Here is a 25978-nt window from a genome sequence, read left to right on the forward strand (position 1 = left end):
TCACAGTCATAAGAAAATTGAATTCCTATATTGCTGATACCACCATATCATAAGTGATTTTGACTTGTCTTGTACATTTCACTGCCCTAAAAAACACTCAAGTATCTTATCAGATTAGAATCCACTGATTAATAGGATAGCTGTAGTAACTTATTTTTCTGTTAGTGCTTGTTTAAGCTCTGTTAAATCATTCTGTCTTCAGTCACTGGATTAAACTTTGGGAAAAGACAAATTGCCCTTATTCAGCATAGTTTTCTTTACTGAAAATTGCAAAAGAATTAAGGTGATCTTTATTGCAATGGACAGCATCACAAATTATAATACAGTTTAGGCTCTTATTCACTGTACATTCATTAGCCATTTTCCCTTCCTCCTCAAGTTTTTGTTTCTTCATAGTGACCACAGTCAGATATCTGGTATACTCCTCCAACATACATCCTCCCCCAACATTGTTTTTTTCACGATTTTCCTTTCCCAGGCGGTTTGACAGATTTTGTAGAGAATATATTTTTATATGTAAGATATTTTAAAATATCATTGAAATCTATTAAAGGGATTTTGCCATATTAATAGATGAATCACAGGTTTATAGTAACAGTACTGTTTTAGGACAATCTGCAGATGCAACATCAAATTTGTGTTCAGTTTCAGTGATGCACAAGAAACACATGCTCAATATTCTTTAGCTATCTTGTAAGCTACTTTCTTTATATCGCTGTAGAACAAGTAGTACCATGGCTATACATGCAACATCAAAAGCTTTCCCTCAAAAAGCAGTACAGAGTAGTTCCATTTAAAAAATGAGGGGATGAATCAAGCCTCCCTCATTATTTCTGGGAGATCTGTCACATCTATTTCCATTAAAAGAACACTAGAACATGAAAATGAGCCTACTGAGCCACATCAAGAGTCTCTCCTGCCCTGTATCCTACCTTGTACACAAATGGATGCCTAGGGAAGAGTAGCAATGAGACAAACTCCAGAACACAACACAGTCTCAATGCTACTGATGTACTGCATCTGAGGGCAAATCATTGCTTAGTTCCTTTCTCAGTGAGCATTTCCATTTACATTTAATCTTATGTTTTCTTCCAGTTTCTACAGTTTCACAGCTTTTCACTTTAGCAAACTGTAAATTGTTTTAGGAAATTAAGTTCCTAGAACAACAAAAGTCCATCTTTATCATTAGCAAAGCAGACTGACACTGGCAGGAACGAAGAACTTTGCAAACACAAAATGAACTCCACAGCATTGTGAGATAATATGCATCTATAAAATGCAGTTTCCCAATTTTCTCTGTTTTGTCTCACTTAGGAAAAAACCAGAAGATTTCAGTAGCAAGTTAATGGAAGCCCTGTTACAACAAGAGGCTTTCAAAAGTACATGCTCGTTCTCGTACCTGGTGCTCAGCCAGCAGATGGGGCTATTAAAGTCACAGGAATGAACCAGATAAACACTGTAATTTGCAAAATTAATGAAAGTCTCTGAGTACTAAAGGTCAGAATAAAGTATACTTTACAGCTTAGAAGAGATCCAAATACATTCAATGGTACAATAATTTAATGTGCTTTTTTCCAACATGTACATGTGCTGGACAGTGAACCAAAGGTATTGTGCATATTAATTTCTTTTGAATGGGTGGAATTTCATTGCGTGTGTTGAGGCCCACTTATATCAATGTGACACTTTAAGGCAAGATCAAAAAAAAAAAACAAAAACGTGTCATAAATGCACACCAGGTACTAAATCAGCATAATTTCAGTGTTTTGAATTGCCATGGGAATAGCTGAGTTCCCATCAAGTTAAGTCTTGCAGAGGTAGCAGTCATGCTTCTCTTTTCCTAATGGTGCTACCATCACTCCCTTCCCTGCTGACTATTGTTCATGTATAATTATAATGTGCCTGCAGAAATCCCATTAAATGTCTAGCTTTTGTTTGTAAATTATATGTATCGTCAGGTTTATGTACTGATTTGTGTGTTAAAAATTCACAGAAGAATTACAAGTCAAGAGCCTTAGAGTATTATTTTTCAGTAAATGAAAATAGCATGTCAGTATTTTAAAATGGAGATTTGGGCCCCTTTCTCCAGCTCAACTGAACCTGCCTTTCAAACATTACAAAGGAAAAATGGGCATTGCCCAAAGGCTGTCTGTTTGCAAGCAGCACAGCCAGTGAGCAATTTATTTATTAAGGGCACAGCAAACATGTCATTCAGCTGTACACTTTGCCCAAATCTAAACACAAAGATGCTGCTGCAGATCTTAAATTCTTGAATTGTTCCTCATCCTATCAAAATACATTGCTAGAGTATACTTTTTAATCAAAATTGATCTGAAAAGTGATATAAGCAAAAATAAGTTTCTTGTTTAAAAATAAAATTTCATCTGCTCAGAGATCTGAGCTCACATAGGATGCTGAAGAAAAGCATTTAAAAAAAGCAGCCAAGGAGAAATGAAGGGATGTATTTCATAAAGTATGAGGTCACCCTGCTGTCTCAGCAATCGTGTCTTTCTCTTTTTATCACTGTACTTAGGTATTACTTTTCCACATATTTTATGTCTGGAAGGTTAGGATTAACAATTGCTGAAGGGTGTAGGATCCACCAAACATTCAGACTGCCCAGCTGCACAGTAGTCTGCAGCTGAGATTTGTACTTTTACAAAATTTATGCTATCAAAACTGTTACCTGATTTCTTAAAGGGCAAGGAATACACACAATTTTAAACTCTGTTTCTAATGTCTTTCCCTTACGTGAGTTTCAAAATATTTGGCTTTTATACATCAATTAGTCTTTGTATATTGAGATGGAGAATTATATCCAATAAATCTGGAATTAGTACATTATTAGACATAAGACGAAACCCTGGCTTTACTGTAGTGTTCTAAATTTTACCTCACTCTAGAGCTGAGAAACATGGAAATGCTAGCACTGGTACATCAAAGCATTGGAAAAATTTAATCAACGGCACCTTCAAGCTATTATGCATATCAAGTGGCAAGATAAAATCATGAATAACAAAGTTCTGCAAAGTGGTTGCACAAACAGTGTTGAAGCAATCTTATAAAAGCGTATTTCTGCTGGACTGGACATGTCCTTTGCATGGAGGACACCAAGCTCCCAAAGGAAAGAACGTGCAGTAAACTTTTAATGTGTGAAAGATCAAGAGACCAACTCAGGCAGAAGTAAAAAGATGCCCTGGAAAAAAAGAAAAATTACCCTCTCCCATTGTGACACAGGTAGCAACACATGTGGCAAACAAAACATGTTTGCGAGACCCATTAACATCTGCTGCAGAAAGCTTGGAAGAAAGACACACAAGCCAAGAGGAGAATAGGGTAACTGGCAAGCAGAGAGAGTGTGAGAGTGGGAGCACGTGTAGGGAAACTGCAGAAACAGCCAGGGAAAAGATCCCAACGTACGGAAGTTGATGTCACACAAGCTCGTGCTTCTTTCGTCTTCAGAACAGGCACCAACCAATGATGACAAACTCACATTTGGACCTTCATGCCAACCCTTAATCTGTGGTGCAGCAGCTAATGTTATTCTTGGAGCTAGACAGGTCTTGCCTAAACAGCAGTAACCTAAAAGACTGTGTTCACTTCAGCTCCATTAAAAAATGTGGGTGGGGTGAAATACATGGGAAAGAAGCAATCATGAAAGCGATCCATAAGGAAGTTCATTTCATGCTTCTAAAAGAGTTTGGCAATAAGCAATTGGGGATTTTTTGATCAGGAAAAGGTCCTTGTACTAAAAAAAAGAGAGAGACCATTTATTACAGTAGATTTGAGAGAGAAAGGGTTCCAAGGCATCCATTTTTATAAAATAAATAATCTAATTTTTGTATTTACTCCTTTTCCCCTGGCAATGTCTGCTCCAATTCTTTGTTGCTGAGTTTAGGAGACTCTTACTTTCACAGAAGACATGAAAGAAGGACATTAAGTTCACGTCACATCTGTGAACATGTTGCCATGTCAACAGGCAGTACTTTGTGGCTTAATTATTGATTGACTCATGTTCCTTTAGGACATAACACAAGCAATAACAGCACACTGAGCAGCTTTTCTAACTTAGATACCTCTGTATGCCATCTAAGAGGTGTGGCACTTCCAACCTAGGCATGGGTAAAGCCTGTATTGGAGCTTTAGCATAAAATACCCTACCACAGCCATCCTGCACAAAGAATATGCAAACATACATAATTACATTAATAACATTGATAAGGAACTGGGATTAGAGCCTTTGTCGTTTTGATAAAAATCCTTAGCATGCACAGCTCCAGCTAAGGAAGAGATTTTATAGGTAATGCATGGATTAGTTCCTACAATCACTCAGTCATTCAACAAGTCAGATACAGCAACCAGAACAAGTTATTTCCAGGCACAAACTGTGAAGTAAGAGGAGGTAAAAATTACAGTGTATTATGTAATCCATGGCAGCTATTCATGCACACATTGTTTTCCTGTGGTGGGTACAAGGTTGATTAGCCCACTTTCACTGGCCATCAAAGTACCTAAACTTACCTTATGTTTACCAAGATGTAAAAGCACATCTGCTAATTATTAAGAATGCAGTATCAAATAGTACAAACTACTACCCTAACCTGCCTCACAGGAATTTGTTCCTACAGCTACATTCTAGTTAAGTGTCTATATGCACAAAGCAAGGGCCTATAAACAGGCAGAGAAGAGCCCTGAGTAGTTCCAAGAACTCCCAGTAAAGTTTGAAGGAGATAAGCAGAATGGGAAGAGAGATGAGACATTTTTAAGATGAAGTCCTTAAAAGTTCAATCTGTTCCATTTCACAGCTGGGTAAATTAGTATTATCTATGCTGGAGTTTTATGAAGCTTCCTTTGCAAGAGTAAATCCAGATCTTGTATTGGAAGTGTAGTCAGGCAGGATTCCTAGGAACTCAAAAACAAAGCAGAAGGGTAGGGTCTTGGTTTTTTGAAAGGGGATATTTAAACTAGGAGAAAGACATATAAAAATGTAAGACACATTCCTCATCTAAAAAGAGAATATTTTTTTTTTACAGTATAGGTAGTTTCTTCGAAAATTTCATCTATCACTTACAATTTTATGCTTAGCATGCTGGGAAGTGGATGCACAGAAAGAGGCAGGCAGCATCTTGGAACATCTTTTGATGTGTGTGGTCATGTTCACATCTTGCTAAGCTTATTATTTCAAACCCAAGTTGTAGACACCGTGGTGCTCACACTCCATTTGTCACCGTTGTACCATTACATACATGCGTGGGCCAAAATAAGTGCTCCTTTCTGCTTAGTTCTTTTTCTGTAACAAATAGAAACCATTAAGATACAAGACAACAATTTAGAACTTATATTTGAACTAAACAAATTTTAATTAGGAATGTTGCACCATTTTTAAAGTTTTTTTTTAATAAATCACGGAGAGCGAACTCTTCTAAGTATGTTCTTTGAAGTAATTTCTATATAAAATTGTATTTCTTACAGATACCTAAGTTATGCTAAAAGATATATTTTACAATAAAATTTAAATTTCTTTTCTAATTAGATTGTATATTTATTTGGAGATGCATTTCACATTTGTTGACCTGGCAATATTTGCTTTTCAGCACTTCACTGATTATTGGAATTTACTGTTGTTTCCTGTGAAGTATCCTCTCCCAGTCAGAAATCTCATCTCATGACTAAGAAAACATATTCACTCATCAGATCTACTGATTTTCCTCTGTGGCTTGGATCAAGTCTGTCCAGGCCTCAGAACCTCCTCTGTGTAATCAGGAAAACAACACTTGCCTTCTGCTTTTGTTCCACAGCGTCTAGAAGGGTGCTGGGACAGTCTCAAAAAATACAGCATTCAGCATACTGGGATTACAAACTCAGTTTCTTAGTGCAATAAATGAATAATAATGAGCCTGTTTTAGTTTCAGAAGAATACATCCATCCAAGCCGTTTATGTAAATAAGTTAATTTGATACACAGAAGTGCTGCAACCTTACAAATTCTACTTCTCCCCATCTGTAAAAATGACACTTCTAGCTCCTCATTGCTCTTGCTTAGAGCTACTTTTCAATCTAATGAGCAAACATTTCTCTTGCCCCTTAACTCCCCTCTCTTTAAGCATTAATCTCTTGGGTAAAACATTGTCAAATGACTCCTGAAAATCTAAAAATATAATGTCCATGCTACACCCTATCTTGGCAGTGTTATCTTCAAAGAGTTCCAGAAGGCTAGTGAAGCATGACTTTTTTTTTCCTTAAACCATGTGTATACAACTAATCAGGCTGAAGGATGCTTTTACAAGATACTCCTTCCCCTAATCTGTTAAAATTCTTTCAAATGTCATTCCTACACATGAAATTAGCCTAACTGGTCTAATGCCACATGGTAAGATCTTTATTAAAGAAAGCTCAAAGTGAGACAAAGTAATGATAGGGAAGAGCATAAAATTTGTGAGGGCTTGACACACACTGCTTTTGGAGCTGTAATAATCAGAAAAGTCCTCATTTGCCTCAGAAAGCGTTACCTGAGTTATCATGTCATGATGACTCAAACTTTCTTCTGTCTTTTTAAACACTGGAGTTACGACGACTCCCAGCCACCTTCAAAGGAGCCCTCTGACTGCCTGGGCAGAGAGAAGCCCTCAAGGAATCTCAGTTGTTTTATATAACCTGAAGAAAGCAGTACTCCAGAGTACTCCTTTTTGCTACATTTGTTACAGAGATAGTCATTACAAAGGAAAAGGGCCGTGGACCTGTTCCCCACGAAACTAATCAGCAGAGTCAGCAGCTTAAATGCAAAATGACTTCTGCTTCCACTGGATTGACACGCTATTGACACTACCCAAATCAAATTAATATCACTTAAAAGCATATATTCATACACCTTAATGAAAAGTACCCTTCATTCATACTTTCTCGTTATGCCAACTTTTGTCTGCAATTTACACAGTCCACTGTTTGATGCAGTATTCCATCTGCCAACCGCTGAATGACAAACCAAAAATTTGTGTTCCTGCAATTCCAATTTCACCATTGCCACTCCCCAAAAGAAGAATCTCTCAGCTGGCTCAAGACAGAGACTCTGTAGCTGGCATGGCCGTCCTAATGAATGATATCACAGCCTGACATGTTCACTCCTTAACAGAGGTACAAGAGGAAACAAGATGAACCAGCAGTGAAACAGAACTATATCATTTTCAGCAGTATGATTAGATTGCTTATTTCTTTACAGCTGGACATGCATCCTTCTTATCTTCTCACTGTCCTGAGCCAAAATGCCAAAAGCATAAAACATAGCTGTATGAGGTCACTGTGGCATTAGTCAATTTTTTTACTGAAGAAAAAGAAAGACATGCTGTTCATTCTCTTGAATTTATATACTGATGCATGATAAAAATCCAACCTCAACCAAAGATTCATGCAGGGAGACTCTTCAGTGGCTGAACAAAAACGTGCAGCTGGCACACATCACATGATTTTTTTTCCCTAGTGGTTAGAACTGTGATTACTTTTAAATGCATCTTCCAAAGATTCTAGAACACAAATAATTTGCAACTTTGCTTATCAAATTCTATAGCTGAATTTCATAATAAAGTTACAATACAGTAATTATTACATTACAAGACTAACTGATTCCCAACAGAACTACCCCTGTACCGTTTATTCTTCTGATAAGTACAACTCTACTTTTTTCTAAAGCAGTTCTGAACAAATTATGGACAAATGTTACTTCTCCCATATGTAGTAGGCAATAGCATCTGAGTGACTATGATTGAGTGAAATCATCACAGCTGGAGAACAGGAAATAACCTGAGGGTGAAGGGAGTCAAAAATTATGTGTTCTGGGGTCCAGAAGGTCTCTTTGGCTCTTGGGGTCTGCAGCGGCTGAGTATGAATGAATTAAACACAAGAGTGAGAATAAAAGGCAATGCTCTTGAAGTCAAACAATACAAACTAATGAAACCTCTGGCCTAGGTTTTATATATCTATGTGTTTGTACTTCAAAGTCATATTTAGTCACACTTAGAATTCAAAGACCCCGAAAAATAAAGAATTACTTTATCCAGGATTGTATTTAGCATTGTGTAATTTGAATCTCTACATGACTGAGAAAAGTTCCAAGTGATTATTAATGAAACTTTGACTATAGTTCCTCACATTTCTTCCTCAGCCAAATATAAAAATGAACCGTGAAGTTTGGTTATTTATTTGATATTGAGTGTTATAATAAGCACTCCACTAGGCCCAGCTGTTCTCTCAAATACTTTTAAATGGGCTTTCTTTGGCTTATCAATTTACTGATTTAGCAGTCAAGCTGTTTACTTGTGCACGTCTCTAGGTGTATGACCATGTTATATCAACAGCTGTAACTGTTGCCTGTGGATATTTTCTTGGACAAAATGGATGACTCAATGCCCCTTCTCACATGAATTCTAGGTGTGGTCACCTACTTCAGTGTATTTCTGTCTGGAATAGCAACCTCTCATGACATGCAGCATAAAAGAACAACTTGTATAATGTTCTTTCTAACCATTCTTTCACATTCCAAATATTCGTGGTATCCTGTACCAGCTACTTCTGACTAAGAACATCAATTAGGAAGTGACAATTTTTCAGGAATATAATTTACTCACAGTTTTGCTTAGGAAAAAATTCCTCCTTCATCATTGTTCTTCGTGCTTAGCAATCTAGAGAGAACCTGGCACACCAGAAGTTTTTGGCTTTTTTCAGCTGCCCCAGAAAAGGTATGGAGATGTCATCCTCTTCACAATGAATGACAAATCAGAATTATCCCAGTAGAATGACCCAATATACAGATTCTGGTAGTACCATCCAATATACTGAACCAAATATCTTAAGGTGATAAATAATAAAAAGGCTGGGGTTTTGTTTGCTTGGCCGGTTTCATTTTTTTTTCTTTGTGAGAAATCCATTCTGAACAGTCAACAGTGAGCTACAGGAAAACAAAAGCCACTTTAATACAACTTTTCTGGAAACTTTTAAAGAAAGAGTTTTCAAAATTGTTTGGAACTCTTGAGTGTCCTCTCCTAATCACTGCTGGCTAATGAAGCTTGTGGAAGTCAATCCATTGCCTTTCATTTTGTCTCTTTTTATTCATCAGGATCCCTTGAAAAGTAGAAAGAACACAGATTGAGATTACACAGAACACAGTGGAGATTACAACTGTGACTACACCTCAGGCAGAGCTCTCTAGTGAAGGGATTGTGGTTGCTAGCACACAGTTCTCCATTTTAATATATGCATGTTTTGAAATAAACAGTAATGTTCATAACATATTTGCATTCCCAAATATTCACATTGATTTCGGCCTACCAGCACAGTATTCAACAAAACACTGGGGGAAAAAAAATACAAGTAAGCATCTCAAGCATCCCATTTTGATTTACTTTCTTGTGAACTAACATCTGTAGGTGGTCCCAGTGCTGAATTGAGACTCTCTGTTATAGAGGCAAGCTCATAACTCCAGGGTTTAACATTACCCTGCACCATGAAGGAAACTCTAGTTCACATTCCAGCCCTTTCACTAAATAGCATGGAAACTGTATACACTCATTCCAGGTATAAAATTAATCTCTTCCTAGTGCTCACTGACTTATTAGCTTGGCAGCCTTTCAGCACTATGCTTTTAGAGCATCGACACATTTCAAAGAGGAAAGTAATGTGTCTTTAAATTCCTGTTTATAGAATTGAAGATTCTTTGATTCTGTTTCAAAATCAAGATGATCATGACATAAAACAGGAGAGCTGTGTGTAAAACGAGTTGTCTGTAAGATGTCTATTATTCACATGCATTTTCAACCTTCTGAATTTGAAAAGATTCATTTACTTGAAGCAGCTTAGTGAACTTCAATATTCAGGTAATTGTATGCTACACATCCACAAAAGATCCATTTAAGAGACTTTTTCTGTTTGTATTTCCCAAATTTTTATTGCAAGACCAAATAAAGAGTATCAGTAATAAGTTCATGCATAGCATTAAATCAATATGATGTTTTTTCCCCCAAGCTGCTTCCTTTCTGAAGAGTTGTAACACTTGGCATTAAAGAAAATTTCAGTACAGAAATTATAAATACCAAAAACCTCGTACTATGTTCTCAGACTGCCTGCTGTAATATGCTTCATTTAATTATTTGAACATTTTTGTCTGATTAATAAGTTGGTTCTGTAAACAGTTTCTTAAGTGATTAAGTGTGGACAGTTGGTTGATGTTAGTTACTGTTTCCACTAACACTCAATGAGATTGCAAAGGGCACAGAGTGATTAAAGGGTTCAAGTTCTATACATCATATAAGAATCAAATTGTATTTGCTTGTTGCTATATGAAATCATATACAGTGCTAATAATAGAGCTGTAACCACACCTATTCAAACTGATCTTCAGAACTGTGTAACAACCTTTTAGCCTGAGTAAAAAGATATTAATTAGTTATTTTGGCAAAAAAGGTGCTAAGGTGTTTTTCCCCTGTGTTTTGCATATATAATATGCACAAATATAGCTTGTGTATGTTGCACAATGAATACACCATAGTCTCTTTCTCATACAGTGATTCGTAGGATCCCTACCTTTGAGTCACTATTTTTAAATGAGTTTATCTTCTTGGTAAGATAAGTCAAATTCAGAAAACTATTCAATTTTCTGTTTCTGTCACTGGTAGTTCTTCTTAGCTGTAGAAGCTTCTAAAAAAGAGAAGGAAAAGGTTAATTTTCTTGTCACTTTCCCAAGTTGTACACCGATGTAGCTTTGCACATTGCTGTGGGATCACTTCCCCTTGCCACCGTGTCAGAAGTCCAATTCAGACTTTCCATCGAACTCTTGCTATGCTGGCTGATGGCAAAGGCCACCTCTTGGTCTCTCGGAACAGTCAAGGACCGTGCTCCTCACGGTGTCCGAGCTGTGGCCTCCTCCAAGGCCGGAGCGCTGCCTCCATGCGCGGCGGGGCTCCCCGAGCCTGGCGGGGCTCCCCGAGCCTGGCGGGGCTCCCCGGGCCCGGCTCCTGCCCCTCAGCCGGCGCTGCGGGCGGCCCCGAGGGACGGGGCGGACCCGGGGCGCTGCAAAGCGCGCCCAGGTGCGGCGGGGCGGAGCGGGGTCCCAGCCGGCAGGTGACAGCCCAGCTGGGACAGCCCCACCTGGGACCTGCCCCCGGCCCGGGGCGGCGGGCGTTAAATAGCGAGGGGACAGAGCCGCCCGCCCCGCAGCACAGGGGCCGCCGCCGTCGGTTCGGGTCCCTCAGGGCTGGCCCCAGCGCCGCGCGCCTTGTGGTGCCGTCAGACATGGAACCCGTGAGTACCTTCCCCGCGGGCGGCTTCGGGACCTCGGCGTTGTGTGGCGCTGGGACGAGGGGCAGCCCCGCTGGAGCCTCGGGGCCGGAACGGCGCCTTGCGGGAGGCCGCCCGCTGCCGGGCTCCAGAGGGGGCCGTGCGGCAGGGCCGGAGCGGGCCGCGCCCCGCGGCCTTCGCCGCTCCCCGCCCGCACGTGGCAGCGCCCGACGCCGGGGAGGCCTCGCGGGGCGGAGCGGCCCCGGCCCCGGCCCCGGCACAGCGGCCACGGGGAGCGGCGCCTCACGGGAGCGGGCGCTGTCCGAGTCCCGGGAGGGACGGGGCGGCTTTTGGCCTTAACTTTTGGCCTTGTTTTAGTGTGTATGTGGTTTTGCTTTTTTTCGTACCTGCCAGAGGGCACGATTTTTTGCCCTTTCTGTTAGCAAGCATGGGCGTCGCGCGTTTTGGTGATGGGGAATTGCTACCTTGTAAAGCTTTTGATAGCAGTCAGGGAGGTGTTTCTGTGGTCATAACTTACTGAAATATACAAGTATGTTTACAAGATCGCTGAGAAATTGACAGCAACATCACAATATCCTCTGAAGCCTCCTGGAAGACCCTCTGGTTTCATTTTACGTGTTCTGCTATTTAGGGTAAATTCTCAGATTTAGCTTTGATTCTTGAATTTTAAGTGAGTTACACAAGCTGTGTTTTTTGTGTCATATGAGTTAACATTTTAAGGTTGATTTCCTCCATTCAAACATAGCATCGTGGGTTTTGGCAGTGCCTTTGGTTTTCAACTACCACGAGGGACACGGTAGAGTTCCTGCGAGTAAGCATTCTTGTAATGGTTATTACTTACAGGTGAATGTGACTTTTTCTCATGTATAGAGATGTCTACAAAAAGGCAGCTCTAAAGGATGCACAAAAATGTGTTAATACTTTTTTCCTTTACATCCTAATACATTTGCTCTTATAATGTTCTCTGTAATTCTTCTTCTGGCCCAGTTGAGGGTAACATGTTACTTTCAGAAAAATAAGCTGCTTATCTGTGAAATAGATTGTCTTAATAATACCATTTCATTTGATGTGTGTTTCTGTTGGACAGTTCTTCAGTTGCTGTATGTTTGCTTTGAAGGACAGTTTTGAAATAGTGAGTGGTTTTTTTTTAAGCTTTCAGGGATGCTGGATGCTTCTACTAAAATAAGGGAAAAAAACCCTAAAATATATTTAATTAGCTGTTGGTGTGTATAATGGCTGTCCTTATTCTAGGGTGTTTTTTTTTCATTTTTTGTTTTTTTAAACCATTGTAATTAGATAAAGAGTGATGATATTAAGTCCAGTTGGGATAGCAAACAAAAAATACAAACATGTGCAGGATTTAATTATTTTAGGTAACAGAGCAGTCTGACAGCCTTATGTGCAAACTTACAGCTGAACAAGAACCTACGACAGATAAATCACAAAACTCTGTTGTTCAAAGTCAGAATGCCAAAGGTAGCTTTGAAAGCCTTCAATGAAGGGAATTCTTAGGCGGGATAGAAGACTGGATGTAAGTTTGGAGCATTTTGTGAATGCCACACACCACTCCAAATATGTGACCATCTTGCTAATGCAGTAAGTTTTGCTTGAGGGAAGGCAAAAGCAAAAGGCTACACAATTAAGCTCTCAAGCTAGAAATGGTGTTTGCCTGGGCAGTCTTGAGTCTGTTACCTTGTGTACTAAGGAATTCATTTAATGTTTTCTCATTATGTGCTTTTCCAGGCACATGGTTTGCTCATCTCACATAAAAGGATAATGCTGACTTACTGGGGATCTTTGGTTTGTCTTTTGCTCTCTGTAATGGGATAATCAGATAATCATACTGTAAGACATAAAACTGAACTGTGGTGCACACATACATGCAAGTCCCTTGGCATTTCTTAATGGGAAGGTTCAATTTTGCAGCCTGTTTTGTAGGGGGTTTTCAATATGTATTTTGATGTTATTTTTCATGCAAGCAAAAAAACTTCAGTAAAACTCATAGAACCATGCTCCTTGGCAATATGATAGGATTCAAAGGGCAGAGCCTGTTGAAGGAACATCCCACTTTGGCTCTTCGTTTCACTGGGCTTATTGGTAACAAAAAACAGACTACTAAAAGGATAACTGGGGAGAGAGCAGACTTCTGTTTTGTAAATGGATTTTGTAGCTGTTTGCTGACAACTTGTTTGAGAAATCTCTATTCCTGAGCTCTTTACCCTTTTGCATTGGCCCCCATCTGTTCTTGTCCTTCTTATCTCCCTTCAAATATGTCACCTAAGTATGTTTCTTGTCCTCTGTTCCCCAGGGAGGCAGGAACTTGCAGAAGGAATTTTATTTTTCTTCTTTGACATCATCTGAATGTTTTGAATATGTTGCGTAAAGGCATTCATTCTCCTCTCTGTTCTGGTACCTGTTGTTACACTGGCTGTTTCCTTCAGCTAGTAGAAGTATTTTGATTAAAATTTATGTTCAGTTGTAGCATACCCAGCAGTCCAGAGCTTCTGCAGTCTCAACTCCTTTATAAATGTTTATGACTTAACCCTTGTTGTACCATTGTGGTAAGGAGGCATTCATTTTTCCACACAGGGAAGAGAGGGAGGAAAGTGCACTGATGATTCAGAGGTGTGAAGCACTGGCAGGACCTGCACATGAAACCCCTGGTGTCTTACAAACAATTTTTTCTAAGATCACAGAGGGAACTGGGCCAGGGACTTGGAAGCATGTCTTCAGCTTACATCTAACAACCACTTTTAGTGCAAAGCACTCAATTACATTTGCATTTCTTTCATTTTGGTCCAGAAAAGTGTCTTGTCACTCAGAATATTGATTCTCACAGTTGGTTTCTTATTCATCTTAGTAAGCATAGAATTTTTTTATATATACTTCTGTGCCCATTTTTTAAGTACAAGCATATTTGTAAATATATGTATCACTATTTTGGTATAGACTATTTAGTAGATGATGATGTAATTCAGTTTTTTTGGTCTATCCCACATTGCTTCATACTTCCAAAGTCAGTTCTTGCACCATGACTGGAAACAAATGCTGCTTCCTAGTGAAAAGTAATGTATGATACATGAAGTGTCAGGCAATTCATCAGGAGTAAGGAGGAGATGGCCCTAAGGCAAACAGTTTGCTCTTTAGAATATAATGGTTACTTAACCCTTTAACTTAGTGAGCACGTGTATGAAGAACAAACTGAAGGAAAAAAATCCTTCTCAAGAAGAAATATTAATTCTCTATCTTGAGATGTTTGTATATAAGAACAAACCCTCAGCCTATCAGTGATGGTATTTATGAGCAATTGGTTTAAATTATAAAAACTGCATCTGAATTTCTTTCTTGTGAACTGTGGATAATTATTTCAAGTGTTTTTAAGATTATTAGTGGCATGTTCCCTGAATGAAAAATAGTTGCAGGCATGTTAGTGTCTTTCTGCCCAAGTCCAACCTTGATTATTGTATGTTTGTTTTTAGCAAGAGCTGCAATAACTGTATTACTTTCAGTATGATTTCTTCCACAGATGGAAACCTAAAGTGTCTTCTTCAAACTGTTAAAAAAAAATACTGATGCTCAGCTTGAATCCTAGCCTACTGGAAAGCAAATTGGAAGTAGTTTTAGGATGTGCAATATTAATAAGTACATTTGTTGATAGTGCAATCCTTGCCTTATGTTTTGCTGCTTTACTTTTGTATGAAAAGCCACACACAAACTATAAATTTGAACACATTTTGTACAGGAGAAACAAACGAAATTGCCTAGATGTCTGCTTTTAAATCCACAAAATAAACCTGGTGAAGAATAGGGGCCAGTCTTACTCTAAGAGCTGTGACCATTTGCTTGCTGTTTATAGCTACAGATGCTTTTACCTGCAGTAGTGATACACTTCACATCTACTACTGCTATTCTTTTGAAATAAAATTGATTTTGCCTTTTTGTATGAAGTGGCATGCATTTATATTTGCTGATGGCTTTTTAGCTGCTGTTTAACTACTGGTAGGTCAGTATGTGCTTGTAGGAATCAGAATGTTTATTTTGTTGCATTTTTTTTTTCCTTTGGTACGATATTTACAGAGGAAAAATATTTTTAACAATGTTCTTCTTTGAACAGCTGCTGTTTTTATTTTAAAGTAGCTGGTTTAGACTCAGACTGAACAAAAGTGCTTAAACACATGTGCGACTTTAAGCCCAGGGACTATTCACAAACTTAGAAGTTGCATGCAAATTTTTGTCCCTGGGGCCAGATCAGACCCAGAGAAAGAGTTGTGGAGTTTGCTGGACGGCTTTTGGATTAGAAATCCTGTGGATTTAAGGCCTGAATAGTCTATTTGGCTGAAGGGCAGTTAATGGGTGTTCTGATTGCAAGAGGGTAAAGCAATGTCCTGGGTCTGCAGACATGAACATAACTGTTAAGAAGTTTTTACTGTATCATTTTAGGTATGGGACCATAGCATAGTATGAAAAAAGAAATGTTGTCTGATGCTAACCCTTAATTTCTAATTCCTGTCTTTAAGGAAATACAAGGGTGGATTTACTAATTGTCACTGATAGCCCTCTGTCTGTGCTTTAGTTAGTCAAAGTTTTTGGAAGAAGAGTGTGTTATTTTTTCTGTCCTTCTATCCCCTACCCCCCCTGAAAAAAAAAAAATATATAGAGAGAGAGCAATTACTTTAAGAAGGTTCAGTACAAAGCTCTCAGTTACTCCTGAAGGGGTTAATGCAGCAAGACTCTTGGAGACATCTGGCAGGAGCTGTGGGTGTTGGGTGTGGCAGATCCCAGGGCCGTACCAGTCTCTACAAGGGAGCTGTCATCCTCCTTGATTTATCCTTCCCTAATGTCACGGGGTATGGATGTTGAAACTGTGGCTAGAATGTGAAATACGAAAAACATGAAGATTATGATTTAGTGTCTGGGGAGGCTCATTGTTGGCCTCTGTTCACAAGTTGTAAGCATCGGAGGTAGCTTGACACAGGTTACAAAATCTGGTATGTAGCACAAAAAAGAAAGAAGAATATTTTGGCTTTTGGAACTCCTACATGTGTTAGTGCACAAAAATGAGTGACGGCAACAATTAAATCAAAGGCTGCGCTGATGATATATTACATTGGAAACACATTGAAGGTGCTTGTAAATAACATTTAAATAAATGTACTTTCTGGTCCTTCATTTGCAAATAAATGTAACAGGAACAGTAGATGAAAAAATAAGGAATTAACTGTCTTCAGTAAAGACAGTTTTGATAAATAACTGGTAAATCAATAGAGCTCAAATATAAGAATATTGTGTTCATGGTTTGGCATGTTTTTGAATGTGACATCAATAAGAAGCTATGTTTTAGTATAAATGTACATGCAGATTTTTGAAATTGAAATAATGAAATTGGTTTTGTTATTTAATTTCTTCGATCCTGGCACAGTTAAGTATTCTGTAATTACAGTAGTTGGATCAAAGTGAGTACAGTGGATTTTTTTTTTTTTTTTGGTCAAAGTATCCCAATATAATAAATGTTAACTAACTGAAATGAGTTTATTGCATAAAATTGTTTTTGTTGTTTCATTTTTCTCAAAGCATAATGATGAATAGGACTGTGCTTTCATGATGGTGGAATACAGATATCTTAGTCATAGAAGCTGTTAATTAATACTTAAGTATCAACTTACAAGTATCAACTAATCATATCTAGTGGGTAAAATGTTTTCTGATACAGCGTGATGTATATAAAGTCTCATGGATGAAGTTCTTTTCTTTTGGACATACACATATTATTTGGTTGGATGATAATTCCATTATTATCAATAAAAGTAGTGAATTTTGAATTAAACTGCTGTCTAAAATTCAGTTTCTGAAACCGCGCTTTCTTGAAAAGTATCCAAGAGCGTAATGTAAAATCTATACTTGAAAAAGCTGTAATTTAGCCAGTTGATGCAGAAATTCATAATAAGTAAGTTCCAGATTTGGAGATGCATTTTGGTGGATTCAGGTGTGAATGACCAAAGGAATAAAGTGTATTTGTTCTGAGGAGCAAAAGCAATGCTGAACTTCTATTGAGGAAAAAATGAATTAGGTTTTTAAAGTACTACTTGTAACAGATAAAACAATATGTTGTTTAAAGCCATATTTATGTTTTTTTCCTGTTTGTTATTTTTTGTTGTAGTTTGTGGGTTTTGTCATCTGATTTGTTGAGTTTGCAGTTATTTTAAAGGACAGAAGTAGTTTTGTACTGTTAATGAGGTGTTTTAATTGGTAGGGTCTTTGCTAGAGACAGCTGGGAAGTTGTTTTCATCACAATGCACCTGGATATATGAGGAAAACACTGCAGATCAGGTTATACATTCAGGAATACTTGTGAAACTGCTGGTTTTAGATGTGCTTTATCAAATGTGTTAACAAATTTGCAGGATTTTCTGAGTTTTGGAGTAGGATTGTGTTTTGAAACATTGGTGACATTGTGTTCTCTAAGAAGTTCCACAGCTGGAATTGTACTGGGATTCCACATTAACCTGCTTCAAAGCAGGAAGTAGCTGCTTTTCTGATACCTTTATACATTGGTGTCTGTCTTGGCATTGCTTTATATTAACTTTGTACAGATGTAGGTGGTACAGCTGATGCAATAGAAGCTGAGGGACAGTGAAGAGTTAGGTATCAAATATGTGTTACTCAGTGGATTATCTTTCTGATATCTCTGCAGTCTGAATTTTGTTTGGATTACCAGGTCATTTTGTTTCAGTTATAGTGTTGGGATCTTTGTATAATCTTATCTTTGCCTTCTTGTGTTGTCATGTAGTACCATCTGTGCTCATCAGCTGTAACTGTCTGAAGAAGTCTGGAATAGTGGAATATGGAGCCAGTAAGATTTTGTTAGAACAATGTGCTGGTAGTAAAAAAAAAAAAAAAAAAAAAAAAAAAAAAACAACCAAAAAAAACCCCAAAAAAGTAGGATCACAATATTGTGGGTATTCTCTCTCAAAATAATATACGTTTAGACTAGTCAGGATATCTGGAGGGAGTTTGAAGCCAGAGAAAATGGCTCGGCGATACAAGGCTAAATGAAAATCTAAAAGGCAGATACATGGATTCATTATATGTGCATAAACCAAGAAATGAACAAAGTTATGATCTGTAAGATCAGACAAAGATGTGCTAATAAATGTCAGCCTACCCAGCATCCCTCATAAACATTGCATGTTGATAAAAACAGAAATATGGGCATTTTTCAGAAACAAAAGCCTTAGTTTTGGTATCCTGCTGTCTGCATGAAAGTAAAAGGTTTGAAAAACCTTGTACCAGCAGAGTCTTCTGCTTTGTTTCCACAGTTGTTTGTATGAATGGCACTACTGTGCATCAGACACAAGTTGTTACTCACACCTTGTCATGATCAGTCAGTTGCCCTGTTTACTGTCCAAAGAGAGTTTTCCTGGTAAATACAGGTATGGGTTTCCAACAACCAGGCTTCTCTGCTGTTTTGCATCATATCTACCTGCAAAAATGAGATCAGCTGCTTTTCCACTTATGGATGCCTTCTTTTAGGAGATAAGTTGAAACAAACCAAAAGTTGTCATAGAGAGGAGGATTGTTCCTAATAGGTGCAGAAAGTCCATGGGCTCATGGCTTGAAAGGCCCTTTTAATTATAGGAAAGGTTCTAGGCACACACAGAAATTCAGTTATGTTAGAAATAGGTTTCCCAAGTCTTTGGATCTTTTCAAAATCGTGTTTCCAAAGTGAATATACCACTTGAGGAAGTTTCGTGCATTTATTAAGAGCGTAGTTTCAGATTGTGAGAAATGCATTTTTTGCTTCATCTTTCACTAAGTTGTTTTTGTTTACTCAGTCCACTCACTACCTTACAAACTGGTAATGAAGACTCTACAAACCTAAAGTGAGGGTGTCTTAATTCTTACACCTATCTTCATACAGAAAACTTCAGAAGGATGACAGCTGAGAAGAGTTTTTCATTTGCAAAAATATTGCACACATCTCTGAATTTTGCTCTACTTAGCAAAGCAGCTTTATTTGTGCAAGGAAAGGTACCTTTCTTAGAAAAGGTACCTTTTCAGGTTTTTCTCGTGCAAATCCCATTTGCAAATCCCATTTCTCGTGCAAAACCTTACAGGTTTTTCTCGTGCAAATCCCATTCAAGACCATGAGTATTATTGCTGGCTGTGCTTAGGCTTTCGATCATTTGAGTCTTAAGAAATTAATCCTGTTTGGTTTATTCATCCTTTTTTTCAAAGAGACTATTTGAATCACATGGTTAATTTGGAACATCCAGGTTTTTTTTTTCATAATGATGCTAAAAACAACTTGTTTTGTTGTTGTTTAGAGTATGTCTGTGGGAAAGTATACAGGAAAGTATAGTATATAGCCTACTTCAAGTCTAAACATGATTGCAAACATATATACAGTGAAATGAAACACCTTCAAGATTTGAATCTAACCTGTCAGTTGCCACATTACAATAACCTAAAATCCATAGACCTTTCCTGGGCCAGTTACTATTAATAATCCAGAATGTGCTGTGAATTTAAGTGAGCATATTATCTTTGGCTTTTAGGGGGTTTTGTATTTTAAGATGCAACTTCACCATAACTGAGAATTCCACATTTCAAGCAATAACACTTTGAACTTAAGTGCAGGCATTGGGGATCTTCTGGTGAGCCATGATGTTCATGACCACTGTGATAAATATGATTCAGGTTGGAAACTACTTACTCAAACTGCAACTGTTCCTCCATTAAATCAGGGAAATTATTCCTTTGAGTAGCTGTTCAGGAGTGTGGATAAGAGATTCACAATCTGTCTGAAAAACCACATGCATATTTTCCAAGAGTGTTACACATTAGCTTCTGTTTGGTCAAGCAGAAGCTAATGCTTTCTCTGTAGCTAAATCCTCCTCGGTTTAAAGGCAATATTCTTTGCTTTCTGTCCTAAATATTACACAGGAGTTCTGTCTGCTGTTAAAAAGCTCTGGTTCTCCACCCAGATGTAGCTGTTTTTCAATGGAGAGGGAAATGATCCTTGTGTATCTCTTCCCTCACTTGCCATGGAGGCAGGCAGGGGGGTAATGAATTGCTTGTAGAGGAGTTTGCAGTGCTTACATGAAGTGTGCCGCTACGGAAGTTTGAAGTTATTTACTTTCAAGATGAATAGTTCTTTAAGAGATGGGTTAAACATTCTGGCTAATATGCAAGACATTAAGTCTCTAAGAAGTCATTGTACATATCATTTGAAACAGCATAACCCCTCCCTCCATCTTAAGTTTATAGCAACAATAAGCCTTGCAGATGCTTTTCCTGGGAATTAAGGACCAGCTGGGGTAAACAGACCTCAAACTATCCTCTTAGCCAGTCATTAATCTTCAGGGAAAGCCTTTGCTTTGATCATTATTGCTAAAATATGCCTAGTGCAGCCTGGGCTTACATGCCAGTAAAAGCAAAGTAGTATTTTGCCAAAACATGAATATTCTTTTGTTTGTCAAATAGCCCTATGTCTTGGACTCATTTTTGATGTGTGTAAACACGCTTGTGTATATGTGTGTGCACACAAACAGACATGAGGGCATAAGTTTCCCAGTTAAATTATTCATCCTGCATTTATAGCACTCTGAATTAAGTGGGGTGTCTGACTCAATGCTGTTGTATCGATCAGTTTTTCAGTTAGCTTTGCTTTGTCTCAAAACTTGTCTTGGATCAGGCATCTTTGATTTTGAAAATTAAGAAATACTTTGCCCATTTTTGACCTTATGAAGACCCAGTTCTAATTACCCTGGGGTATCTCACTGAAGACCAGAAAGAATCAGGAACTGTGCAGCATAATTCACCTCAGCCTGGCCTTTCCTGGTGCAGCTTGATTGAGAGTTGTGTTGGTGCTCAAAATTAAATAGCTGACAATTAACAAACTAATGTTTTCTTGCCTTTTTGTTAGGGACTTGTTGCTGTGCAGTGTATCTAGTAAATAATCACAGGTTTCAGAAGTCAGCTGTGGTACACTATTTCTGTATACAGGTCACAGAGCTGAAAGTCCAGCAGGCAGTCTTCCTGACCTTCCAGGCTTTAGGTTTCCTGAAGTGTGGCAAATACAGAATTCTGAGATTGGAGGTGTCATGAATCACTCCGCTTTCCTGATGAGCTTGCCATGTGTTATGCGTTAGGCAGTGTCTTCTAGTCAAGAACTAACAAGAAGACAATGTGCACTTCAGATATTTGCTGCTTTTTGCAAAATGACCTGTATTACTTGTATGTACTAATCAGTTTAAGCCTGGATTAAGAAAGATACTCAGTGCTTGCAGTGTTAAAATGTAAAGTTTCACTAGAGACAGCAATTCTTTGTGAATTTTTGCAGACATCCCTGAATTTAAGAAAATATTTGTTGAAGGAAGAAAATTCCCAAATTCTGTAGTTAACTCTGCTTGTGGGGGTGGAGGGTATTCTTTATTTTCTCTTGTGTTGTTTGTCAGAAGTAGAGGTTGTGTAGTGCCCTGTTGCATGAGGCATCCGGCACTGTGGCAACATAAAAGAAGGTGCATGGAGTTGACAATTGGATTGTATTGAATAGATCCAGAAGAAGGGAGCTGTTTGACAAACCTGTGTCCTTTGCCCTAAAAGACTTTTGGATCTTCCCGCTACCGCCAATGTTGATTTTCTTTGTTCTGTGTTCCCTGAGGGGAATCATCAAAGTAGCAAGAGAAGGAAATCATTCTTATATCTTCTTGCCAACAGCATTTTCCCTATTTTACTATAAATGAGCACTGTGGAGGAAGTGGAGCGGGGGGGAAAAATAATTCTGCAGACCTTAAACACCCTGAGCAAAATCTCAGCTGTTGCAGAGTGTGAAGCTCTGATGGACCTTCTTACAAGAATCAAGCAGATGGAATGAAGGCTCTCACTGGTAGAGGGCTGGGTATAATCAATTACTCTATGGTCTGATCAAAGATAAAAGTATATTATGTACAGCATATGTAATGTGAACTTAGAATATTTTTTTCTATGTTTAAGCCATATATTTTAAATTACGGGACTTCACCTCTGTGAAACACTGCAGTGAGCTTCAGCAGGCAGAAACCCATTGCACTTCATTTGCTCCCCAGTGCAGTTGCCCATGCAATTTTTCATTATTGTATGAGAAGAATATTTTGGAAAAGCAGTCGATACAGTTGCTTGGTCTTATGTCTTGGTATCAGATTTTTATTTTTTTTCACAACCCCCTCTCCCAAAAGTATAAAGCAATAAATAGCTAGGCATGATGCTCTGTAAAAATAGGTTTTTGACCTCTCCATTTATTGGTATACCTTTAACCTTGCAGGTTTCTAACAGTCTCTGCTTGGTCCCACTTTTACACTCTTTAAAAAGAGAAGTTAGTGTAGCAGCAGTAGTGTTACTTTATTTTCTGAACATTTTTTAAACTGTTTCTAATTTATTAAGAGAGTCTTTAATGTTATTGGTTGCAGTTTATCTTTTTGTATTTCTGCTCAGGCTGGCTACTTTCTATTCAAAAACTTGTTTCTGCTCTGCAGTGTAGATGTGCAGGCTGCTAGTATTTAACTAACTTCTCTGCCTCTATAGACACTTCAATTACAGTAGGTAAGTCAATCCAAGTGTGCAATTTAAATTCATTTAAATTCATTACAAAAACTGCATGATTACTGTTTAGCTCATTACCATCATCCCTTGAAGTTACTTTGCTTTTCTTGTTAGTAGATATCCCTGGATGTCTCAAGCCTGAGAAATCTATTGAGAATTCGTGTCTGTTTTCCTGTGCTGCAGGAAAACTGCCTGCATGTTCCCCAGTTCCACAGAACCATTGCCAGCATTTTTCTTTTGCTTCCTAGCAACTGCCAATTTGGCAAAAATGAATGTGTGGGACCTGGAACTTTCTAAACTGCAGGAGATGCAGAAACAAGGGTCTGTTTGTATTGCATGAATGTGTTTTATAGTACTTGAATAGCAAAGAGGTGTCAGTGTCACCAGCCTGCCAGCATGATAGATCAAGGAATAAATTTTCAGGGCAAAAGATATCCCTTCTCTGTAAGAGGTGTTTGTAGAAGAGAGCAAATGCAGCATGGGGAGACCACGGCTGTGCAATGTGTGATACCATTTGTGTTTAACTAACGGCCTTCAGCCTGGGACAGCGTGCCCTCACTGCAGTCAGGAGCAGGGATGCAAATTTAACAGGGATGCCTTTAAAGAACTGCATTACACAGATACAGTGTTTTCAGATAGTCATGATAATCTTGTCACTATAAATCTGCCTGCTCACTTGAATTTTGCAGCCCACACTCAGCTTTGTGCATCTTCCACTATGTTATTTTTGGTTTAAGCCTAGTCTGAGGAGTGTTGACACTCGCTGCCAATTGCAGTGTGCACATGTGAGAACTGTCACACCTGTGTCTCATCCCTCATTCCACTGAGGGAAGCCTGTGTTGTCCTTGTGGTCCTTGCCCTACTTTTCATTTTTAAAAGGTTTTTCCTCCATCCTTAAAATTGCATAGATCAGTCTCTTTTTGATCAAGCTAATCCCAGTTGATTGTTAAAAAAAAAAAGAAAAACCCAAACAGTACAAGAGCACCTCCAAGCATTTGGGATTTTGTTCTCTGCATTCATCTTCTCAATTTTCCTAATCTGCAGACAAACTTCTGCATAGTATTTCTGATAGGAACTGGGAAACAACTTGCTCTGCACTGAGAATTCATAATTAAATGTTCTTTTTTAGTATTTTGCTTCTTTAAGCACATTTAAATTCTAACATTTGAAGCACCTGATTAATTTTTTCAGAACGTTGAACACAAGTTGTCCCCTGGCTGAGATCTTATACAAAATATTTCAGCCTGCAGCAAGCTTTTCTGTTTAATCTGGAGTTTTTGTAAACCCTCAAAGTCAGGTTTATAATTGAAGTGACAGCACAACCCTAATTGTCGCACTCCTGGCACACCACCACAACTAAAAGCATACCTTGCTGCCATTTTTAAGAATAAAATTGCGCCCTAATATGTTAGGCAGTGGACTTTATGCTTCCTGCATTTTTCTGCAATTCTAGAGAAATCTGAGCATTACAATTTGTTGCATTGAGGATGGACTATCTACAACTGGCATAAGGCAGTGTGATTCAGTTGGAGGCAGTGATACTGTGTAGATTAGCCTGAGGTGACAGAGTAGCATAATAAATTTTAAAAGTGTGTAACATGTAGGAAGCTTGTGTTTTCTCAGGTGGAATAGCTGAGTATTTTTATGTTTTGGGGGCTTTCTTTGTGTACAATAAAGTGCACTGAAAGCGTCTTGAAATTTCCAGTCACATTTTGTACTAGGAAACATGTTTTCAGTAAAAAAAAAAAAAAAAAAAAAAGAGCTGCTTCCTTAACCACATTTCATGCACAACTTATCCTTTCTGTGACTTGTTGAAGAAAAATAACAATGCTCTGTAATCTTACATCAGACCTAAGGGGCCTGAGCTGCTGGGTGGTCCCAAGGACATCATATCCTGCCAGTAACATTTTGCATTGTATCGTGACAGATTTGGGTGAGGAGAATAGACCAGTGTCATCTTCTCTTCTCATGCATGTCTCATAATACTTGTTAGCATATGAATGTGCAATTCTTTATATAATCACCTGTAATTCTCTGTGGTGTAACACATCTAGCCTTGGGACTCCAGGTCCTTGGCAGGCACATAATTGCCCATTAGATACTGCCTGTTACTTTCAGTTGTCAGGAGTGACAAGTGGAGCAGAGTATCAAAACTATCATATCTTAACAAGTGGGAGGATGAAAAAGTACTTTGAAATGGCTTGTGTTCAGCTCTAGAGCCAGAAGTCACAGCTGTGAGGACAATTTAGGGATCTCTGCTAACAGTTCTCAATTAGCTGAGATCTAACCAGACTAGAAAAAAACACTTCTCACACCTTTCCGGGGCTACTGAACTTCGCCTTGCACTTCTGTCACTGTAAACCTTCTTTGCCCATGCCAGCAAACTTCTGCTGCCACTGGTCCAATGTGAGGAGAAGGTGCAGATGCTCCCAGCCTGGCCCCACTGAAGGCAGCACAGGTCCAGCAGAGCTGGCTGTGTTCAGGCTGCAAGGTGCCCACTGCACAGTTGCTGCAATGTGCAGCTCTCCAGGCCATGTCCCAACCCTCCATCCTGTTTTTCCACAGCTGTGCCAGAGACACAAAGGCACAATAATGTGTTAGCAGTTGGACACCCCTTCTCCCTGTGACAGAAGGGAGGCTGATGGGTGAGTGTTTTAGAAGATAAATGATGACTGTCTTGGAGGAGTCTCTTCTGACTTAGACTGAGGTCTGCCTGTGCAAAGAGAAACTTAAATTGCAGATACTATTGCTTGTACTACTTTTGTTGTAGGGACTGATAAACATTTTGTCATTTAACATCTGTTAATCTAAGACACCCTGCAAGTATCCTCTTAAAAGGGCACATAAATGACAATATAAATTAATGTGCTTAGCACTTCAGGCAAATCTGCATGTATTTAATAGTTTAATTGTACAATTATGAATTTTATATTGTATTGCTTAACATTCTTTATAGTTATGCAGTTAGAGTCCTGCCCCTCAGATCAAATAGCTCTGTATTTCCCCAGAGTCCTCATGGGGAATTGTTCAAACCATATTTGGTTCTCCCTTGAAGAGTAAATGGGAGATGCACATGACAAAAATGACTGTAAACATACCAGTCTGCATCACTTCCA

The 25978-nt window shown here is 38.6% G+C and overlaps 1 protein-coding gene across 1 annotated transcript in view; it reads left to right on the forward strand.

Moving 5' to 3' along the window:
• Positions 1-11059: 11059 nt before the first annotated feature.
• BNC1 (basonuclin zinc finger protein 1) overlaps positions 11060-25978 on the forward strand; it is a 74434-nt gene continuing 59515 nt past the window's right edge. The window contains exon 1 of the mRNA XM_068203805.1: positions 11060-11285. Within this exon, the coding sequence (XP_068059906.1) occupies positions 11277-11285 (9 nt within the window). The 5' untranslated portion in view covers positions 11060-11276. The remainder of the gene's footprint in view (positions 11286-25978) is intronic.

This window comes from Anomalospiza imberbis, chromosome 13, assembly GCF_031753505.1.
Source record: "Anomalospiza imberbis isolate Cuckoo-Finch-1a 21T00152 chromosome 13, ASM3175350v1, whole genome shotgun sequence".
Taxonomy (NCBI): Eukaryota; Metazoa; Chordata; class Aves; order Passeriformes; family Viduidae; genus Anomalospiza; species Anomalospiza imberbis.